This window comes from Cygnus olor, chromosome 11, assembly GCF_009769625.2.
Source record: "Cygnus olor isolate bCygOlo1 chromosome 11, bCygOlo1.pri.v2, whole genome shotgun sequence".
NCBI lineage: Eukaryota > Metazoa > Chordata > Aves > Anseriformes > Anatidae > Cygnus > Cygnus olor.
Genome location: NC_049179.1, coordinates 10,154,865 through 10,171,649, shown reverse-complemented (window position 1 = coordinate 10,171,649; position 16,785 = coordinate 10,154,865). Strand labels below are relative to the sequence as shown.

General features: G+C 44.3%; 1 protein-coding gene across 2 annotated transcripts in view; it reads left to right on the top strand.

Annotated features, from left to right (window-relative positions):
* The window catches only part of ARIH1 (ariadne RBR E3 ubiquitin protein ligase 1), a 55,749-nt gene that overhangs the window by 26,352 nt on the left and 12,612 nt on the right, over positions 1–16,785 (top strand). For both annotated transcript variants that reach the window (XM_040569388.1, XM_040569389.1), the window contains exons 3-9: positions 3,481–3,625; positions 8,236–8,328; positions 8,699–8,754; positions 12,421–12,487; positions 13,522–13,628; positions 14,349–14,391; positions 15,686–15,757. In XM_040569388.1, the coding sequence (XP_040425322.1) occupies positions 3,481–3,625; positions 8,236–8,328; positions 8,699–8,754; positions 12,421–12,487; positions 13,522–13,628; positions 14,349–14,391; positions 15,686–15,757 (583 nt within the window). The remainder of the gene's footprint in view (positions 1–3,480; positions 3,626–8,235; positions 8,329–8,698; positions 8,755–12,420; positions 12,488–13,521; positions 13,629–14,348; positions 14,392–15,685; positions 15,758–16,785) is intronic.

The window sequence follows — 16,785 nt, the reverse complement described above, 5'->3', positions numbered from 1 at the left end:
ATGGAAGTAGTACAAAGTGTCATGATGGGTCTCGTCAGCACAGAGCTGGAAAAGAATCTGGGATTTCAAGTAGGTTAAAATGGAGCTGCTAGCATGAAGGAGCTCTGCAGAAAGGTGGGCATCACTCAGGAGGCACTAGGTGGACACCTGCAGGAGAAATCCAGGTGAATTTGTATGAGAGGGCAGTGATAACTTGCCAGGACTGCATTTGCTTTGGCCTCCTTGGATTCGAGAAGGATGAATGGAGGTGGAAAGCAGTGGTTGCGTGGGTCTGCTGGGGTGGTTGGGGAAGTGGGGAGGTGTTGTGCAAGGAGCTGAGCTGTGGTGCCAGGAGGGGTGCTGCAGAATCCGTCCCCCAGTCCCTCAGAGGAAGAACATAGAAAGGGCAAAGGGGGAACTATGGGCGTGTGGTTTGTGCTGACGTTGGAACAAGTGGGAAAAAAGATGCAGTGGCTGAAATTAGGAGTCATCCCTAACCATGGAAGGGGCTGGAACAGTCTTGTGGATGGGCAGCAAGTGCCTTGACATAAGAAGTGGTGGAGCTGCTGGAGAGACATGGTTGGACTTTACTTTGGAGTTCCTATTTCAGTTGTATGTTTTCAGGTATTCGTAGGCATTTCATAGAGTTCATGTTCCCTTGCAGCAGCATTTTAAGTCCGAGATGCGTACGTGCAAATAGTTGTGGAAATCACTTGCTCAGAGCATCCTGGCACAGCAAAGAAAGCAAATGCATTAAATGCAAACAGCCTGTGGGCCCAGCGTGGAGGAGGAGTACCCAGTACCCTGTTTACCTTGACATCAGTAAGGTTAATCTCTCATTCCCTCAATGGGGAAAATAGGGAAAACCTGGGAAGGAGATGGCTGTTGTGAGTTGGGTCCTGCTGGTATTTAGAGGAGACAGGCAACTCCAGGTGAAAAAGCAGCTGCTGGCAACTTCTGTCTGTGTTTGTTGGTATTGGGCAGTAGGTGTGGTAGCTCAAAGTAGCTTTTTCAGAGACCTTATAAGAATGTAGCTAAAAAGATGAAAGTGCTAGAGCATTCCTGATGTGGTTATGCACTTAAAAAAACAGCTCACTGTTACAAACATCGCCACTATTTCCATAAGCGTTGAGCTGACCACCAGTGCCAGTCTTGTGGTTGCGTTGTAAGATTTGTCTTCAAAACTCTTTTCTTTGCAAACATCCCACCCCACTCTCCGTCTCCTCTTTTTGGACAGAGGATGTCCTATGCTGATCACCCTGTAGGTAAAAACAGTTTCAATGATGGAAACTTTTTGTAGGGTTAGTAATTATCCATTATAAATACGGTGTATAATGGGACTGCACTGAATTCACTTGCTTGCCTTCAGGGTTACTTTTATCTAGAAAACTTTAGCAAAATACCTTGGGTAAACCAAATCCCTGAGCTAACATTGAAGAGCAGCAGCAAAGCCCTCGTGCATGCTGCAATTCCGGACTACGCCAATACAATACGTTCAAAATTCAGCGCCTTGAAAATTCAGGTGTAAAGTATGTGAACTGCATCAAGACGCCTATAAAACAGCCGTGAACCATTTTTGCGTGGCACGTTGCCCTGTTGCTTTCATGATTTTAGAGCCATTGCAATCAGGTGGTTTGGCTGGAATGCCAAAATACCGTGTTTGTTTGCAATGGGATTGGAATCATAGGATTGGAGTGGCAGTAGCTGAGCATTCACTGATGGGAGACAGGAGACCTTTTCTTAACTCTTCAGAAATAGGTTTTCCCTCTAAGAAAGAATTAACCCTTTAAATCAGATCTTGTTGGTAGATAGAGCTGTACGAGAGCTGCTGCAGATCTGGGACTTTCTGGGAATACTACAGGATAAGACCCCTCTAGCAAGAGGCCGTTTGGTTAGATGATGTATGTGTGCCTAGTCCCAGATCTTTGAGAGCCACCTGGTAAATTCTCACCCTGGCAGAAAGACTTGGTTGTCTTCCATCTGTTGGTGGACAGCAGACTTCTTTTTGCCTGGTCTGTGAGGAGTTTAAAATATGCCTTGTAAAGAACCTTTAACTTCAGTCTTGCCTGTGCCCTTTGCTATAGGGACGGTTGCTGGGACTAAATTTGCTGCTCTTAAATGTGACTGCTATGATCAAATGTGTGTTCTCTTGGTTTTTGTTGTTTTTTTCCCTTAGGTAGGTGCCACTTTATTTGGATTTAACTTGATGATGGAGGAAGGGAGGGGAACGACTTGTTTACTGACATTGAAAGGGGGGTGTTCATGCAGGCAAGGTTAGCTGGTTAATTGTCAGATTTGATTAGTTCTGTGCAACTGCTGCAGGCTGCAGGAAGGCGTGGTGTGGTGTCTTGGTATTGGGAAGAGGCCGACTTGCCTGCTTGTGGCTCTTTCCAGTCTGGCCCTGCACCAAGCTGAAGAGCTTTCTGTAAGACACTAAACCAAAGCAGTGCTTTTTTTCCTTAAGGGAGGAGTAGGAAATAGCAAGTAGTCTTTCATCTCCCCCCCCTCCAACCAATTTGATGTCCTCCCTTCCCTGACCTTTGGAACCACTGCAAACCTGGAATTGTATTTTCTTAGGATCTGGTTAACATATCTATGAATTGGCTGGAGGCAGCCGATACTTCAGTGGCTAGGGTTTTAGCCGGAGAGGAGGGCCGTGCGTTCTCTTTGCAGGCACGGATGTAGGCAAGGCGTTCAGTGTGCAGCTGCAGCCTGCTCTACCTGGAGATGGGTGAAGGGCCTGATCTCATAGATGCCTGCCCAGCAGCCGTTGCTCCCAAACTCTGGAGATGCTTGGAGCATGTGAAATGCACTCCTGCAGTTGCCTTGATTGGACATCAGTGAACACGTGTAAGTGCTCGATCGGCTGAACCAGGCGTCTGATCCTGCTGATGCGTTGCTTCCCGGAGAGAGAAGTGCTGAAACCAGAGTTAGGACCTCTCTGAGACACTTCACATAAATGAGCACACTGAGGAAGACACAAAGTAGAGGAGCTAGGGACCTGTGAATTCCTGTGTGATGACCGATTGCTGTTTTCTGCTGCCTCCTTAATGATTTTGTGATTAGAATGTTAGCAAGAAATGGAAGGTTGGAGCTGAAAAGAGAACTGAACCTGAGAAACCTGTGCCTTAGGAAGGTGCCGTGAGGCCTGGACTGTGAAGTCAGATGTTCTCGTGCCAGTTGTCTGTCTTGGAGCTTTAATGCAAAGCAATCTATTTGAGAATTATGAATTACTTGAGGAATTGAAGGTACCTGAATTTTCAGGAATATGCAATTCAAGCCCAAACCTCTGACAATTCTGGATTTGTCTAATAGACACCTCTGTGGCCAGGGAAGTGTTGTGATGTTGGTGAAGAGCTTGTTAAAAGAAGTTGATGTGTGTGGTGGTTTTTTCTTTGAAGTATTAAAATCAACCTTGTACGTTTAACTGCTAAATGGAAATTGAAAAGTGGCTTAAAGGGAAGGGAGTTACATTTTCATTTTCTTCTGTGTGTCATGCAGGTACTTCGATGGCAACTTGGAGAAGCTCTTTGCAGAGTGTCATGTAATTAATCCCAGTAAAAAGTCTCGAACGCGCCAGATGAACACAAGGTCATCAGCCCAGGATATGCCTTGTCAGATCTGCTATCTGAACTACCCAAACTCGGTGAGTATGTGGCATCCAAAGCAGTTTCTGATGGGTAACTCCCCCAGTTTTGCTGTCTGAAACTCAACATTTTGAGCACTTCTGTAAGGACTTCTCCAACAGCGCTTTAGAAAAGCCTTTGAAAAGAAACTGAGGTTTCATTTTTTGATGGAATCTTCTTATCTGTAGTATAGACATAGAGAACTGTTCAAGATGGTTTCTTAATACAATAAAGTGTCTTGTGTGCTGCAGTTGATCTGAGTAACACAGCAGGGACCAAAGAACTCTGTAATGCTTTTTGTATTCTCTTTAATTTTTACTCTGTGGTTTGACAAACTTTTTTTTAAGCAAACCTCAAACAATATTAGTTTTCCTGAAGTGGCATCGTATTTCAAGCGAAAGGACTATCCTTTCTGCAAAAACCTTTGAGGATGCTGGGTTCTGCGCAGCAGTGTAGTAAAGTTACTCAGAAAAAAAGCAAGTGGTGGATTCAAAGGTCAGATACCAATTGAGACGTGCAAATAAATGGCAGGCGAAAAAAAGTAGAAAGCATGACAGGCAGAGCGATTTACTTAAATAGAATGGCAGGGCAGGAAACAGCTTGTAATAGTAAATCATGATGCAATACAGTCAAGCTAGAAAGTTCAGAATAAAACTAGGTGGGACTAGGAATAAAAGTCGTGCTCTTCAGAGGAAATAATGGGTATTATTTATTGTGCTCCCACGATACCTAGTTACTGGAAGAAGATTAGGGTAGAAGGGCTTGTTGGGGCTCTCATTCAGACTTCTGGTTTGTGTTAAGATGGGTGATAGTGCTGCTTTTTGGTAGCTATTCACAAACACTAAGTTTGGCGTAAGTGCTGATGAGAGGTCCAGGTTTTTACCCTGTTTTGCTCAGGCAAGCAGCTTGCTGTTGACCTTCCTGGGGCAGAACACAGTGATGGGCGATCCGGGAAGAAAAGGAGATTAGTGGAAAAGCTCAGTCATGGGAGTCCAACAATGGCTTTGCCAAAAGGCAGGGTGCTGACATAGGTGAGGAATTCTTTTATTGGAACTTACTGTTCCTGGTGGAGCTGTTCTGAGCCTCCAAAACACCGTGACATCTGCCTGACCTTTAAGAGAAAAGCAGCCCGTATATAAGACTTCCACTCTTGCTCTGGGTGTGTTTATGAGCTTGCTTTTCAGCAATAATGGAAACCATTATGAGCTTTGGGTTTTATGAGTAGCCATGAATGAAGGGCTCTTGCTTCCATGACCTCGCTTGCCAGCCTTTTCCTTGCTCTGGAGCAGGCAGAGTGAAGCAAAGCCCAGTTTGAGGCAGCTGAGATGTTCAGTGTTAAGATCACTGTTGCTCTTGGGCCAGTAACCACAAGCCTTTATGCATCTCCTTTTAAGCCTTGTACATGCTTACAACTTCCTTTTTAGAGAGTATCTGCAAAGCAGAATCGTTGCTTGCTTTGTATAAAGAAGTGCTTTTAAAAAGAAAGACATATTTGAGAAATCTGTCTATCCCTCTACCTTATGCTGCAACCCTGCTGTGTAATCACTACAGACTTCTCCATGTTAGATGGTGAGGAAATGGCTTACGATCTGCAGCATTTTTGATGAAAACAGGAGAAGGACTGAGGGGCAAAACAGGGGGAGAGCTCTTCAGTTGTCTTAACGTCCAACTCCCGAAAAGGTCCTTTTGGAGATTTCAAGTACAGGTTTTGTGTCATTTAATACGTATTATTTACCTTCCTTTCAGTGTAATTGCTGTGCTGGATGGGAGCAGTGTGCCCAGCACTCACACCTGACACACTTACGCTGCCTGGGAAGCGTCTTTCTTGCTGCTGGAAAGAACTGCACAAAGCACGCTGATTCTTGCTTTTGTAGTTCGAGTAGATTGTAAAAATAGCAGTGGCCCAGTTATTAGAAGAGCACTTCCCTAACTGGAGCAGTGAGGTGTTGCAAGGGAGCAGGGGTTTCTCTGAATTGTTAGTGTTGATTAACGAGAGACAACCGAGGGGAACCTCTCTGTCTCTTTGCTGTATCTAGGAGGTGGAAGTACAGGGAAATTGATGCTCACGGCTGCTTCTGTAAGGGGCTGTGGTGTCTCTGTGTCTAAGGTGACCGTAAACCATCTGCTTTGAAGTCTGTTTGGAAGTGGTTTTAGTCAATGTCAATTATAAATTCTAGGATAAGTTATATTCAATACCTGAGTCTCTGTGAGCCGATGTCAAGTCCCAGTAGTTAGTGCAGACAAAATCCTTCTTGGTGAAGCTGGGAATTGAGAGGGTGGTGGCTTTGGCCACCTCCTCTCTTGCATCTCATCCTTCAGATCCAATTTGAGAGGAAAGCTGCCAGGCTGGGGGTGTTTGGGAGACATCATGCTGTTGTGAAACCGTTCTGAGCACACACAGCTAACGTAAGGCTGTGCTGCCATCCTTACGGACCTAAAGAAAGCCCGAGCGAAGCTGTCACGGTAAGCGCATCCTGCAGCAGCTGGTCCCTCCTTTTGGTGGGCTTGGTGCTGCTATGACAGCGTGCTCGTGCCTGGCATCCCAAGAAATGTAGGTGATGAGTATAGGTGGGGTGACAGCAGAGCTGTCCTGAGATAATGTGCTGTGCAGAACGCACTGTTACCCCTTTCACTCCTTTCCTGTTGGTCTTTTTTGCTTGCTCCTTTGACATCTGCTGTCAACTTGGCCAAAAATAATTGGGAACTCCCTCAAAGTAAAGAAATGAGTAAAAAGGTGCTCTGAGTTCTTTGCAGCTTGGGAGGAGGTGTGGTGGCCGCCTTTTATGCGGGCGCGTAGCACATCTTTTCACTGCCTGTGTTTTTGCCGCACTTCCCTTGCGTGCTTGCTGCAGGAGCATTTAGGTTTGCTAAGGGGTGATCCCTTTGTCCCTGCTTTCTGTCCATGTGGAGAAGCCTTAATTTGAGGCAAAACTGATGACTTTAGGCTGGTTATGTGCTGTTAATAGCTCAAAAAGTCGCAGAAACCATGAGACTTTTCAGCTGTAACCCTGCACCTCTAGGGGACGTCATTTGGTCGCTGCAGCATCTGTGGAGAGCATCAGATGCCTTGTTAGCCCGTTCAAAAACTGGCAGCAAATTTCTTTTCCAGCCTTGAGGAGTTAGTTACCTTGGCCACGTAGCTACCTGTGGCCAGTCTCCCTGACACAACACACAACTCCGATCTGCAGAGGGGCCGGGTGCCTGTCTCTATTTCCACCCAAAACATGGCCAGGTGCTCTCAGCTCCTTGCTGACCGCTCAGGCCAGCTGTCACTATCCTCCTGCTGCTGGTACGTGCTCTCTGGCAGGGCCGTGGGGCTGGCATGCAGAGTCCTGCAGCCCATTTCCAAGCCTCAGGTCCAAACCTGCGCCTCTGCTGATGGTAGGGGCGCCAGCCAAGCGTGAATCAGAGAAAAGCAAGGCCGTGGGAAGAAGGTGCTGAGGAGTGCTGTGCAGTCCCAGCGTGGTAGCAGTGGAAGACGAGCGTAAGCTGGTGTTGGATGGGCAAAATGGGTGATGTGAGTGATGACTGTCATCTTGAGTTTTGCATGGACAAGGAAGCTGTTTAGGGAGAATGCTTTTTCAAAATGGACTTCTCCTTTTCGTGATGAACAGCATCCTGCTGCTGGTTTGGGCTGTTCTGCAAACAGCTTTCCTTCATTTACGGAGGTGCATCCAAGATGATGGCATCTTGGGGTGGAGCTCTTGTTTTATCTGCAAGTGAGTTTGAAAAGCTCGGCCGTCACCTGCATAGCACTATGAGGGCACAGTTTCAAATACAGCTTGTCCCTGCCCCTGGCTCTCAGTGTAAAATAACTTTTAAGATGACCTTAGAAAAGTGACTTAGTTTCAGTGCTTGCTGAGCACCGTGTGCTTCTCCACCCCTTGTGTAACCGCTCAGTCCCAGTTGGTATCTTGACACACTCCGTGTAGATGATGCATTCACAGGTGAAGCTGTCCTTGTTTCTGTCTGCAGCTGCTTATCAGAGAATTTTATTTAGTAATTTACACCTGCCAATTAGGATCTTTAGTGTCCTCATCAGATGAGCATCTGGGTTTCAGAGGGAAGCTTACCAAGCAAGTTGGCAAACTTTGTGTGCGCATTAAAACCATAAGTGGGCGCGTTTTTATTTCTGTTGTTTAATGCTCGCTGATCACTTCTTGTTTCCTGTATAGGAGGGAGGTAAATTAGTGCCTGCGCATAGCAAGTAGGTTTGTTCTGGGAATTAGGGGCAGCACCCATGTGCTGCAGCAAGCCAAGTGGACAAACAGGAGGCACGACTCATCATATAACTGACCTGTTTGGTGGTGTTACGTTTATTTTATTAAATTCCCAGAGTAAAACAAGGGGAGAGCCGTTTCATGCTCCTAAGATGAGGATCGGTGTGAACGGGCAGGCAGGATAGAAACATCAGCCACACCTTTCCTTGCTGCTAGGGCTGGGGATTGAGGTCTGGCTTTGAAAGCGTGTCTAGAGCTGTTAGCGATGCTCCGTGATGGTGGTGGTGGAAAATAAATACTAGAGGCTCAGGTTTGGTACAGGAAATGAGGGATGCAATAATCTGCACAGCATCGAGAAGGCTGGAATACATGATAAAATGCCCCGATGTCTGTGTTCTTTGTCATTGCAGTACTTTACTGGCCTAGAGTGTGGACACAAGTTCTGTATGCAGTGCTGGAGTGAATATTTAACTACCAAAATAATGGAGGAAGGCATGGGACAGGTAATACGTCGACTCGTACACCTCATGACTTCTCAACATTCTGTGTACTGGAGAGGAGGGGGAAGGAAGAATCCCTCACTAAAGTTTGAAAAAAACAAAAGAGCAACAATTAAAACTACAAACCTCTAAAAACTTTGGGGGCTGTAGTCTTTGCCATGAGTGAAGCTGAAGGGAAGCTTAGTTTGTAAATCTTTGCTCTGGATGGGAGAAATCGTGCTGTGCAGGGTGGCACATTGGGATGTGATGATAAAGTTCATCTACTATTTTTGCTGTGGGTTGGAGTGAAGTCTGTTGCCTTGGAATTCTTTGTGATGCAAAAAAAAAAAAAAAGATAAACACTGTTCCTTTTATGACCTTTTTGTTTTTTCAGACCATTTCATGCCCTGCTCATGGCTGTGATATCTTAGTTGATGACAATACAGTTATGTAAGTATGATGAGTTGCTACCTCTTGGCTTTCTTCTCTTTTTTCCATTTTGTTATTCATGTGCTATTCAAATATGTACTGGCTTATAAAAAGCTGGGTAGAAGCTTAAGGCACTAGGGAGGTTGGCGCTGAAGTGTCTATTTTGATTCTGGTATGTTTCGTAACTTCGTGTTTAGGTCTGAAAAACCTGTGCCCCAGTACTTGGAGGAAAGACTCCTTGACCAGTTGGGTCATCGAGACAGCATAATAAACATCAGGCAGTCTTTCCAAACCCTGTTTAACAGCTTTGTGCATTTTGTTTCCTTTGATTTATGTAGGAATTTGACTTCCTACCTAGGTCAACCCACTGGTTCACCAGGTCCTATAGCTGTAGTTACTCTGTGAGTCAGAGGAAGTCAGTCCTGTCTACAGTCTGAGGTAGGGGATGTTTTATGCCCTCTGATAGAGAGCAGTTGACCCTCAAACACAAGATCTGATTAAACTGGTATGTCAACCTGTGTCACTTAGCTTATTAAGTTGTCTTGCTGAAGGATGGCTGCTTGCACAAGGCGAAGCAGTGAATTCCACAAGCTTCCTCCCCTTTTATGCTGTGTGATGTTACTGCGTGAGTAATATCCTTCATAATGCTGAACCTTGATTAAGTTCATTTTGATTCTTCATGCTAAAAAGCATCTAAATAGAAGCTCGTTCTCTTACCTTATTCCTTCCTTCCTGAAGTCTGACTCACTCATTGATATTAATTTGTTGTTTTTTCTATCAGTTGCTTTCAGATGAGTGATTTCCCATATCCCTCTGCGCCAGTGGCTCTGTTAGTCATAAAGTGTAGGCTGAAGAGAAGTGGAAGTAGCTGAAATATCCTCGTGCTCCGTTGAGGGGTGGTTTGTGGAGTTCAGTGGGTGGAAACCGAACCGAAGTTGGCATCTCTTGAGTGACTTGATGGAGATTTTTGTTTACTGGAGTCTGAGCTCGACTTGTGGTGTCACACGCTCTCAGCAGGAAATTGCTCGAGGGTGTTCCTGATCGTAGCTCTCAGTGAATGAGATGTGCTTGGGGGTCCCTTCATATAGGCTAGCTGGGGGTCTTCAGGTCAGTGGAGGCTGTGGTGGCAGCATTAGAAGGGGGAGGAAGAGGAAGATGGAAGCATGTGCTGTGCCCCACCTAGAACCGGCAAGGATAGCTGGGACTTTGAGCAGTAAAACAAGCAAGTTCTCCTTGTTTAAGTGAAATGTTAAACACAGAGGTGAAAACCCTCCTTTCTCTCCTCTTATGGGGGACACCTGCAATTTCTGGGGGGAGGGAAGGTGCATTTTCTGTGAATGCTAGTACTTTGCCTGAAAAGCAACAATGGTGATCTGCAGCTATTTTACAAAATGGCAGGAACGAAGATGTAATACCATCTGGAATCTGCACCCCCTCCCATGTGCTTAGTTTTTCTCTTTTTAAGTCTCGTTCTTTTTACGAAGTCTCCAGCTCTAGGTTTCCAAGCTATAGAAGCCTAAGAGTAATGTGCAGTGCGGAGAGACATTAAAGTTTCCTTATCCATCAAATCAGAGTAGATAGGCCAAGCTATTCACTTACTCCCTTCTCGGTACTTTCCCTCAACAAGGCAGTACATCTCCAAGTTGCATTCTCTCCGTACAAGTCCAAACTGAGCAATTCAGATGAATTTCCTTGATTTGTGAGTCTTCAGCTAGTAGATTGCTAGCTCTCCTGCTGCTGCTCTTCCTGCTGACCTTAAGCAGGAAGGCTGCAAAGACCCTTTGGCTCTTTTGAGACCTTCAGGTTGGCTGAAGGTAGTCTGTTCCCATCCCTTGTTCACTCTCGCTAATGCTGCTGGTAATTGCTTTATCCTACGTGCAAAGTTCTTGATTTCATTAAGAAGTGAGGCAGGCTTACCTGGCGGCGGCTGCAGGTGGATGGCAGCAGGCCGGTACTAACCTTTAAGAATCAACCCACGCAGGGGAAATGGGTGAATTTTGGGTTTTCTTATGGGAAGTCATATGGAGCACCTTCTCGATTTTAATCTTCCTTTGCATAATTGCAAAAAACATAGCTGCTGTGTCACTTCAGAATGCAGTAGGGTCTTGGAGTAATTCCTGTGGGAAGGTGTTTGAATTCTCACCTGATGCAGGGCTTGCAAATTCACTGATTTTGTGTCCTTGAGGAGTTTGCATTGTGAAAATGGAACAAAAGTGTCAAACTGATGGCCTTATAGAGGATAGCTGCTGTCTTCGGATGGATCTGAAATTGTTCTGAAGACATGCCAGTGTGTAGTACTCTTTTCTGAACCTTGTTGCCGGAAGAGAGCCAGGGATAACTTTTTTGTTTGCAAGCAGTTTGCTTTTTAGCAGTTTGCTTTTTCAGCCTGGCAGCTTCAGTGAGGCTATTTCTTCCATAGCTTGGCTCATAGAAGAATGAGCCCCAAAGGCTGGGCACTGGGATGGGTTTCATCTCGTATATACATTAAATGCCACTTAAGGAATTTACTCTACTTCCATGTATCTAGAAGGTTAGGCATAGAGTAAAGTGAGATTTATAATTCATTTTACAAATTTATTTTTATTTTCCTTTTTTGGTTAGTTTCACTCTGAAATTGCAGGCTCGTCACGGACAAGGGCCTGATGAGCTGCTTTGTCAGTCGATTTGTTTTATTTTAGCACTGGGAATTTGGCTGTCACGTGCTGTGTTTATGTAATAACCAGCATGTCATTTGGTGAGGAGCTCCCCAGACTGCTAAGGGCTAGGATTTATGCAACATCGCATAGTCACGTGCACTGCGTGATAACATGCAGGAGCATGCTTGATTCTGGCTGCACCCTGAAATGGGTAGTGTGTTAATTAGAATATTTATATGTGGTATGGCTGTATCAGGCTGTACTACAGTTTGATTTAAAACAGAAATACCACAACGTGCGTACTAGTCCAGCTTTGTTGTGAAGCTTTATAAATGCAGAAGATGTTTCTTTAATAACCAAAAGACGTATATGACGGTCTTCAGCAGTACATAATTAAATTATTTATAACGCATCTAGTGTGGACAGTCTGCAAATGCCAGCTGGATCGTTGTGTCAAGGAGAAAAGCGGTCACCATGCTTTTAAAGGATTCCTGTCTGGTTGTCTTCTGCTCTGAGCTGACTTAATTCAGAAGTGAAGTCTTTGCTGTGGACACTATCACTGTGCTGTCGGATTTAAATCAGCGTTGCCTTTTTTGTGATGAATATAGTAGATTAAAACCACATTGACTTTCAAACTGAAATTGTTGCATTCTGTTGACACCCAGCTAACATAAGGTCTACCAAAGTTAACACAGCTGTTCTGAAGCTTTTTAAAGGAGTTTGACACAAAATGCACATTTAATCTGAACGAGTTAATGAAACTGCTCTGGTTATTGGACTCTCCAAGAAAGTGACTTTTTTAAAGCAAACATCCTCACACTGAGAGGTTAGTTCCCTTAAACTTCATGAGCTTTGTCTGATTCTGAAATTAGTATTACAAGTTGAATACAGTATCTGTAGATTTCATAATATAATAGAGAAAAGGTAAGCGCAAAAAAAGCGCTTGCAAGCATAGAAGGAAGAATCAAAATCATTTATGTCTGTGTGTACTGGCTATGTGGGGGGGGAAAAAAGTTGAGTTTATTACAATATTTTTTTTCTATTTCTGCAGGCGTCTGATCACAGATTCCAAGGTTAAATTAAAGTACCAGCATTTAATAACCAATAGTTTTGTAGAGGTGAGTTTTCCTTTGAAATTTGTAATGGCTTCCAGGGTGTCTTTTGTCTTGCATGTGTACTAAACCAGAGAAGTGAGGCTAGTTTATAGCTGTAGAATAGGATTTCTTCTGCCTAGTCTCTAATCAAATGTAACTACAAATTACAGGCTTTGCGGGGGCTGTTTTTTAGCCCAGTTAGCTACAGATACAGTTGTAGGAAAAGAGTAAAGATCTATAGGACAAAAGCCATGGTGAGGTTACCTAGAGGTATAGCCAGCTGTTGTAAATTGCAATTGCAACAGTTGTTCAATGTATAAGTTCTGAGGAGCACTTCATGTTTATGGTTCTTGAATGTTATCTGAGATGCTTCAGACTGAAAACCAGGAAACAGCATTATAAACAAGAAAGTGCCTTTAATGTTTGCCATTTGAAGTCAAGCTGTAAAATTGCTTTTAGCAAAATTCTAATAGTTTTACACCTCCAAAATCAGAATTATCTTAGAGAAAGGTGTTTTGGAAGACTTTCCTCTGTCCCCTTTTTCTACTCGCATGTGTTCACGTTTGTTACAGAGCCTGGTATGCAAGTTGTTACTTCGATTAAGCTTCCACTCCTTGTTTGAAGTGATGCAGCGGTAGTAAGAGCTAGGTACTGTGCAGAGTTGTGAGCTTTTTAACTTTCAAAAAGGCTGTGGGAGCAGTGGAACAGAAGTGAGTAGTTGCAGACAAGTTTAAATACGCTATGTTGGTGGAAAGCTCCATAACTTCAAATTACTCAAATGTGTTCTTTGAGTGAACTCTGAGGTCAGCAGGAGAGGTGGTGCTCCTCCTCCTCTTTCGTAAAGGACTCCATTTGGCAGTGAAATGTTGATGGTTGTATTCCTGCTTCCTTTCGCTAGTAAGAGAGCAAATGCCTTGGCTGAGGAGACTTACAGTAAGGCAGGAGGAAGTGCAATTGAAGCTCAGAGTTGAAAGGATGAAAAAGGGCCGAAGGGCAAATGGGTGAGTTTCTTGTGCAGCATCCTTTTTCTATCATGTTTTTTTGGCTTTGTTTTGTAGTGTAATCGACTGTTAAAATGGTGTCCTGCCCCAGACTGCCACCATGTTGTTAAAGTCCAATATCCTGATGCTAAACCTGTTCGCTGCAAATGTGGACGTCAGTTTTGGTAAGAACAAACAAGTAAAAGAAGTTAATGTTGCTTTTTGTGTTCAAAGTGTTTTAGTGTGTAATCTAGAAGTCTTTATATTGAGATGGGGTTTAAATGTGGTGAGAAAAGCATGGGGAGGAGGTGGGCATGGGGTGGGCTTCAAATGGCAAGCCAGGATTAGGCCCAGCTGGTGTGTAGTTGTTGCAGTTGGTGTCTCAAGGCTCTTTTGACCAGGCCCCACATCTGGCTTTCACTGAGAGATGGCCTTCAGCTGAGTGATTTTGAGTTAGGTGAGGTTCTTGGTTGCAAGCAGAGAATCCCAGTGATTTTTAGGTGTATACTGTACTAAATTGCATTTGTCCATTAACTTTCAATAGCAAGTTTGCCTGCAGCATATATTTTTATAATAATTAGTTAAGTCAAGTATCTTGTTCAGGTGAGGTCCTTTTGTTAGTTTTTTTTAAGATATCTGATTTATTTTGCAAAGCTGTCCGAGGTGCTTGATGGAAAATAAATCCCTGTTGCATCTAAGCATCTAACATTAGCACCGAGATTCACGAATGTGATATATATTCCAGTGAGGCTGTGGGATTTGAGGTGTTTGACGTGTGTTTTTCCTTGAGATTGTCCATGGTCTTTCAACAGAATGACCCAGAAGATACCCATGGTGTTAACCAAGTTAAATAAAAGTATAGCTGGCTACCTAATTAGCTTATTTTCCCTTTCTTTCCCTTTCAGCTTTAACTGCGGTGAAAACTGGCATGATCCTGTTAAATGCAAGGTGAGCGTCTCAGAGCAATTTTCCAAATGCGTGACTTTGAAACAATTAAAGTCAAGTTATGTGTAAGACACGCAGAAATGAAGCGCAAGCTTTGCAGCTGTTCACATCAAGAAGCATATTAGTTCACCTGCTTAGATCACTTCATGAGAAGAATTAAAGAAGTCCTTCTGGATTTCTTTAGGATGCCTGAAAGTTTCTTTTTGATAGAACAATTCCTCAGCCACGTGGGGGAACACCCAGAGGAGGCGGCTGTACAACAGAGACCCTGGAGGAGAAGTGGGTGGCTTCAGAAGTGAATGCCTCACTTTACAAAGAGCATTCCTACACTCAGCATTTCCGTTCATGCTTCTGCAGGGTTGCAGTTTGTAGTACTGAAGGAATTTGGTCCTGGTTCAGGGACCTGCTGCCATGCAGTGAACTCTGGAACTGGGCTGTTACTTTTCACGGGGCTGCCAGAAGCTGCAGTTAAACCTAGGATTCCTGTGGCCCTGCGCAGAGCTCACACAGATGTTTCATGCCTCGAGGACAGGGTGGTCTGTGTTCTTAGTGACAAATGCATAAAAACTTCACTGGGGAGGGCAAAAGGAAGCCTCACCAGAGGTGTAGCATGGTTTGGCTGGTCTTTCTGGAACAGTAGTGGTCAGTTTGTTATCTAGCAGATGTAAGCAGTCCTTTGTTTTTGTAACTTGCATTCACTTGGTAAAGCCATGTTCCCTCCAAGGTTAAGAAGGGAAAAAAAAGATTAAGGTGGATGGCAAGGGAAAAATATGACATGGCTTGGTGTAAAGATAGCCAGCACAGAGGGTCTGACTGCGGTTTTGGCAGATCATTTTTAAAATATCTATAATATCGAGTCCCACTTGAAGTTTTAGCTGGTTGAACTTTAGGAACTGTAAACTCGTTGCTGAAGTGTTAGTGCAGTGGTCCTGCTCACTGCATCAGGTTGGTGCTGCAGGAAGTGTCTGCAACTAAATTAGTTGCTGTTTGCACTGCTTTCTAGCATCACCTGTGCTGTTTTCCCATCCCAATTTACTAAAAGATAATTTCCAAAAGGTAGGATTTTGGAATAGTAGTAATTGCTTAGACTTCTGATCCTATCTTCTTCTCTTCTGGTATGTATCTAGTAAGCAAGTCAAAGGATTTGTATCCGCTCTAGGAAGCTTTGTGAAGTTGTACTTCAGTGTGGTGGCATTGAGCTCTGTGTTCTTTGCTGTCACCTTAATGTAAGCAGCTGTCTTGGGACCCTTTACAGTTCCTCTGTTTTAATGTAACTCTTTCTGCATTTTTCTAACAGTGGTTAAAGAAGTGGATTAAGAAGTGTGATGATGACAGTGAAACTTCTAATTGGATTGCAGCAAACACAAAGGTGAGGGTGTTTTCCTTGTGCTTTATGTACGCTATCAGATGAAGAGAAGAATAGCAACCTAATTTGTCAGTACTAGGATTCTTTTTTTCTGCTGTTGTCATTAAAGCAGGCATTAAAATCCTCAGCTCACTGAAATACACTTGTTTGAAGTTCAAATAGGTGTTACTGCCTCGGATCAGGGGACATTCTTCAGGTTAGGCAGAGTTTGTTCATGTAACAAACTCTGCCTAACATGTAAAAGTCGACTGGAGACCCAAAGCAAGCTCAAGTTTTAAGTCTTTGGGCTCCTGTCTGGCACTGATGGGTTCCTTGAGCAAGTCAGTGCCTCGCTCCAAGTGTGTGAAACATGTTAACACCACCCGTGGCTTGATACGGCTGTGATAATTTACATCTGCCTTTAAATCCCCTGGGCTGGTCTCTTGAAGAGTTGTTCATTTCCGCTGGGCAGCATTCCAGATAGAGACTGGCAGAACAGCTGTTAAGATTTTATTATGTAAATGTCTTCGTTCCAGCGAGCCCAACTTCGTGTGAAACTCCAGCAGGTCTGCATTTGTTGGGAATAAAAACAGCGGTGGGGTGGTGGCGAGGAAACAAGAGAAGCAGATGTCATCGGGAGGCTGGGGCTAGGAGCAGACCCAGGTCTCACTTCTGCCGGCAGGGTGGAGAAGGTGGGGAGGGTGTGAGGAAACGGCTGCTTTGTTTTCTTAGCCCCGTTGTGTAACTGGTTAATGGCATTGTTTGCGGCAGCACTGCTGCTTTCTGGGGCTGGCTGTGTGTTTTTCATTGAACTGGAATGTCGCATTATGGTGAGAGCAGAAACACCCATTGCTGAAACGCACGGTTAAAGTCGTGCTGGAATTGTGCAGTCTTGGTGCTTTTTTGTTTCATGGGCTGAGGCTTCTGTGGTCCCCGCTTGGGGGCTGAGCACTGCTCAGGAAAGTGAACTTGGCGGTTTCTGGGGTGAACATGTTCAGAGATGGATCGTGGGTCGAGAACCAAACCAAGTTTATTCAGTTTGCTTGCTCTTC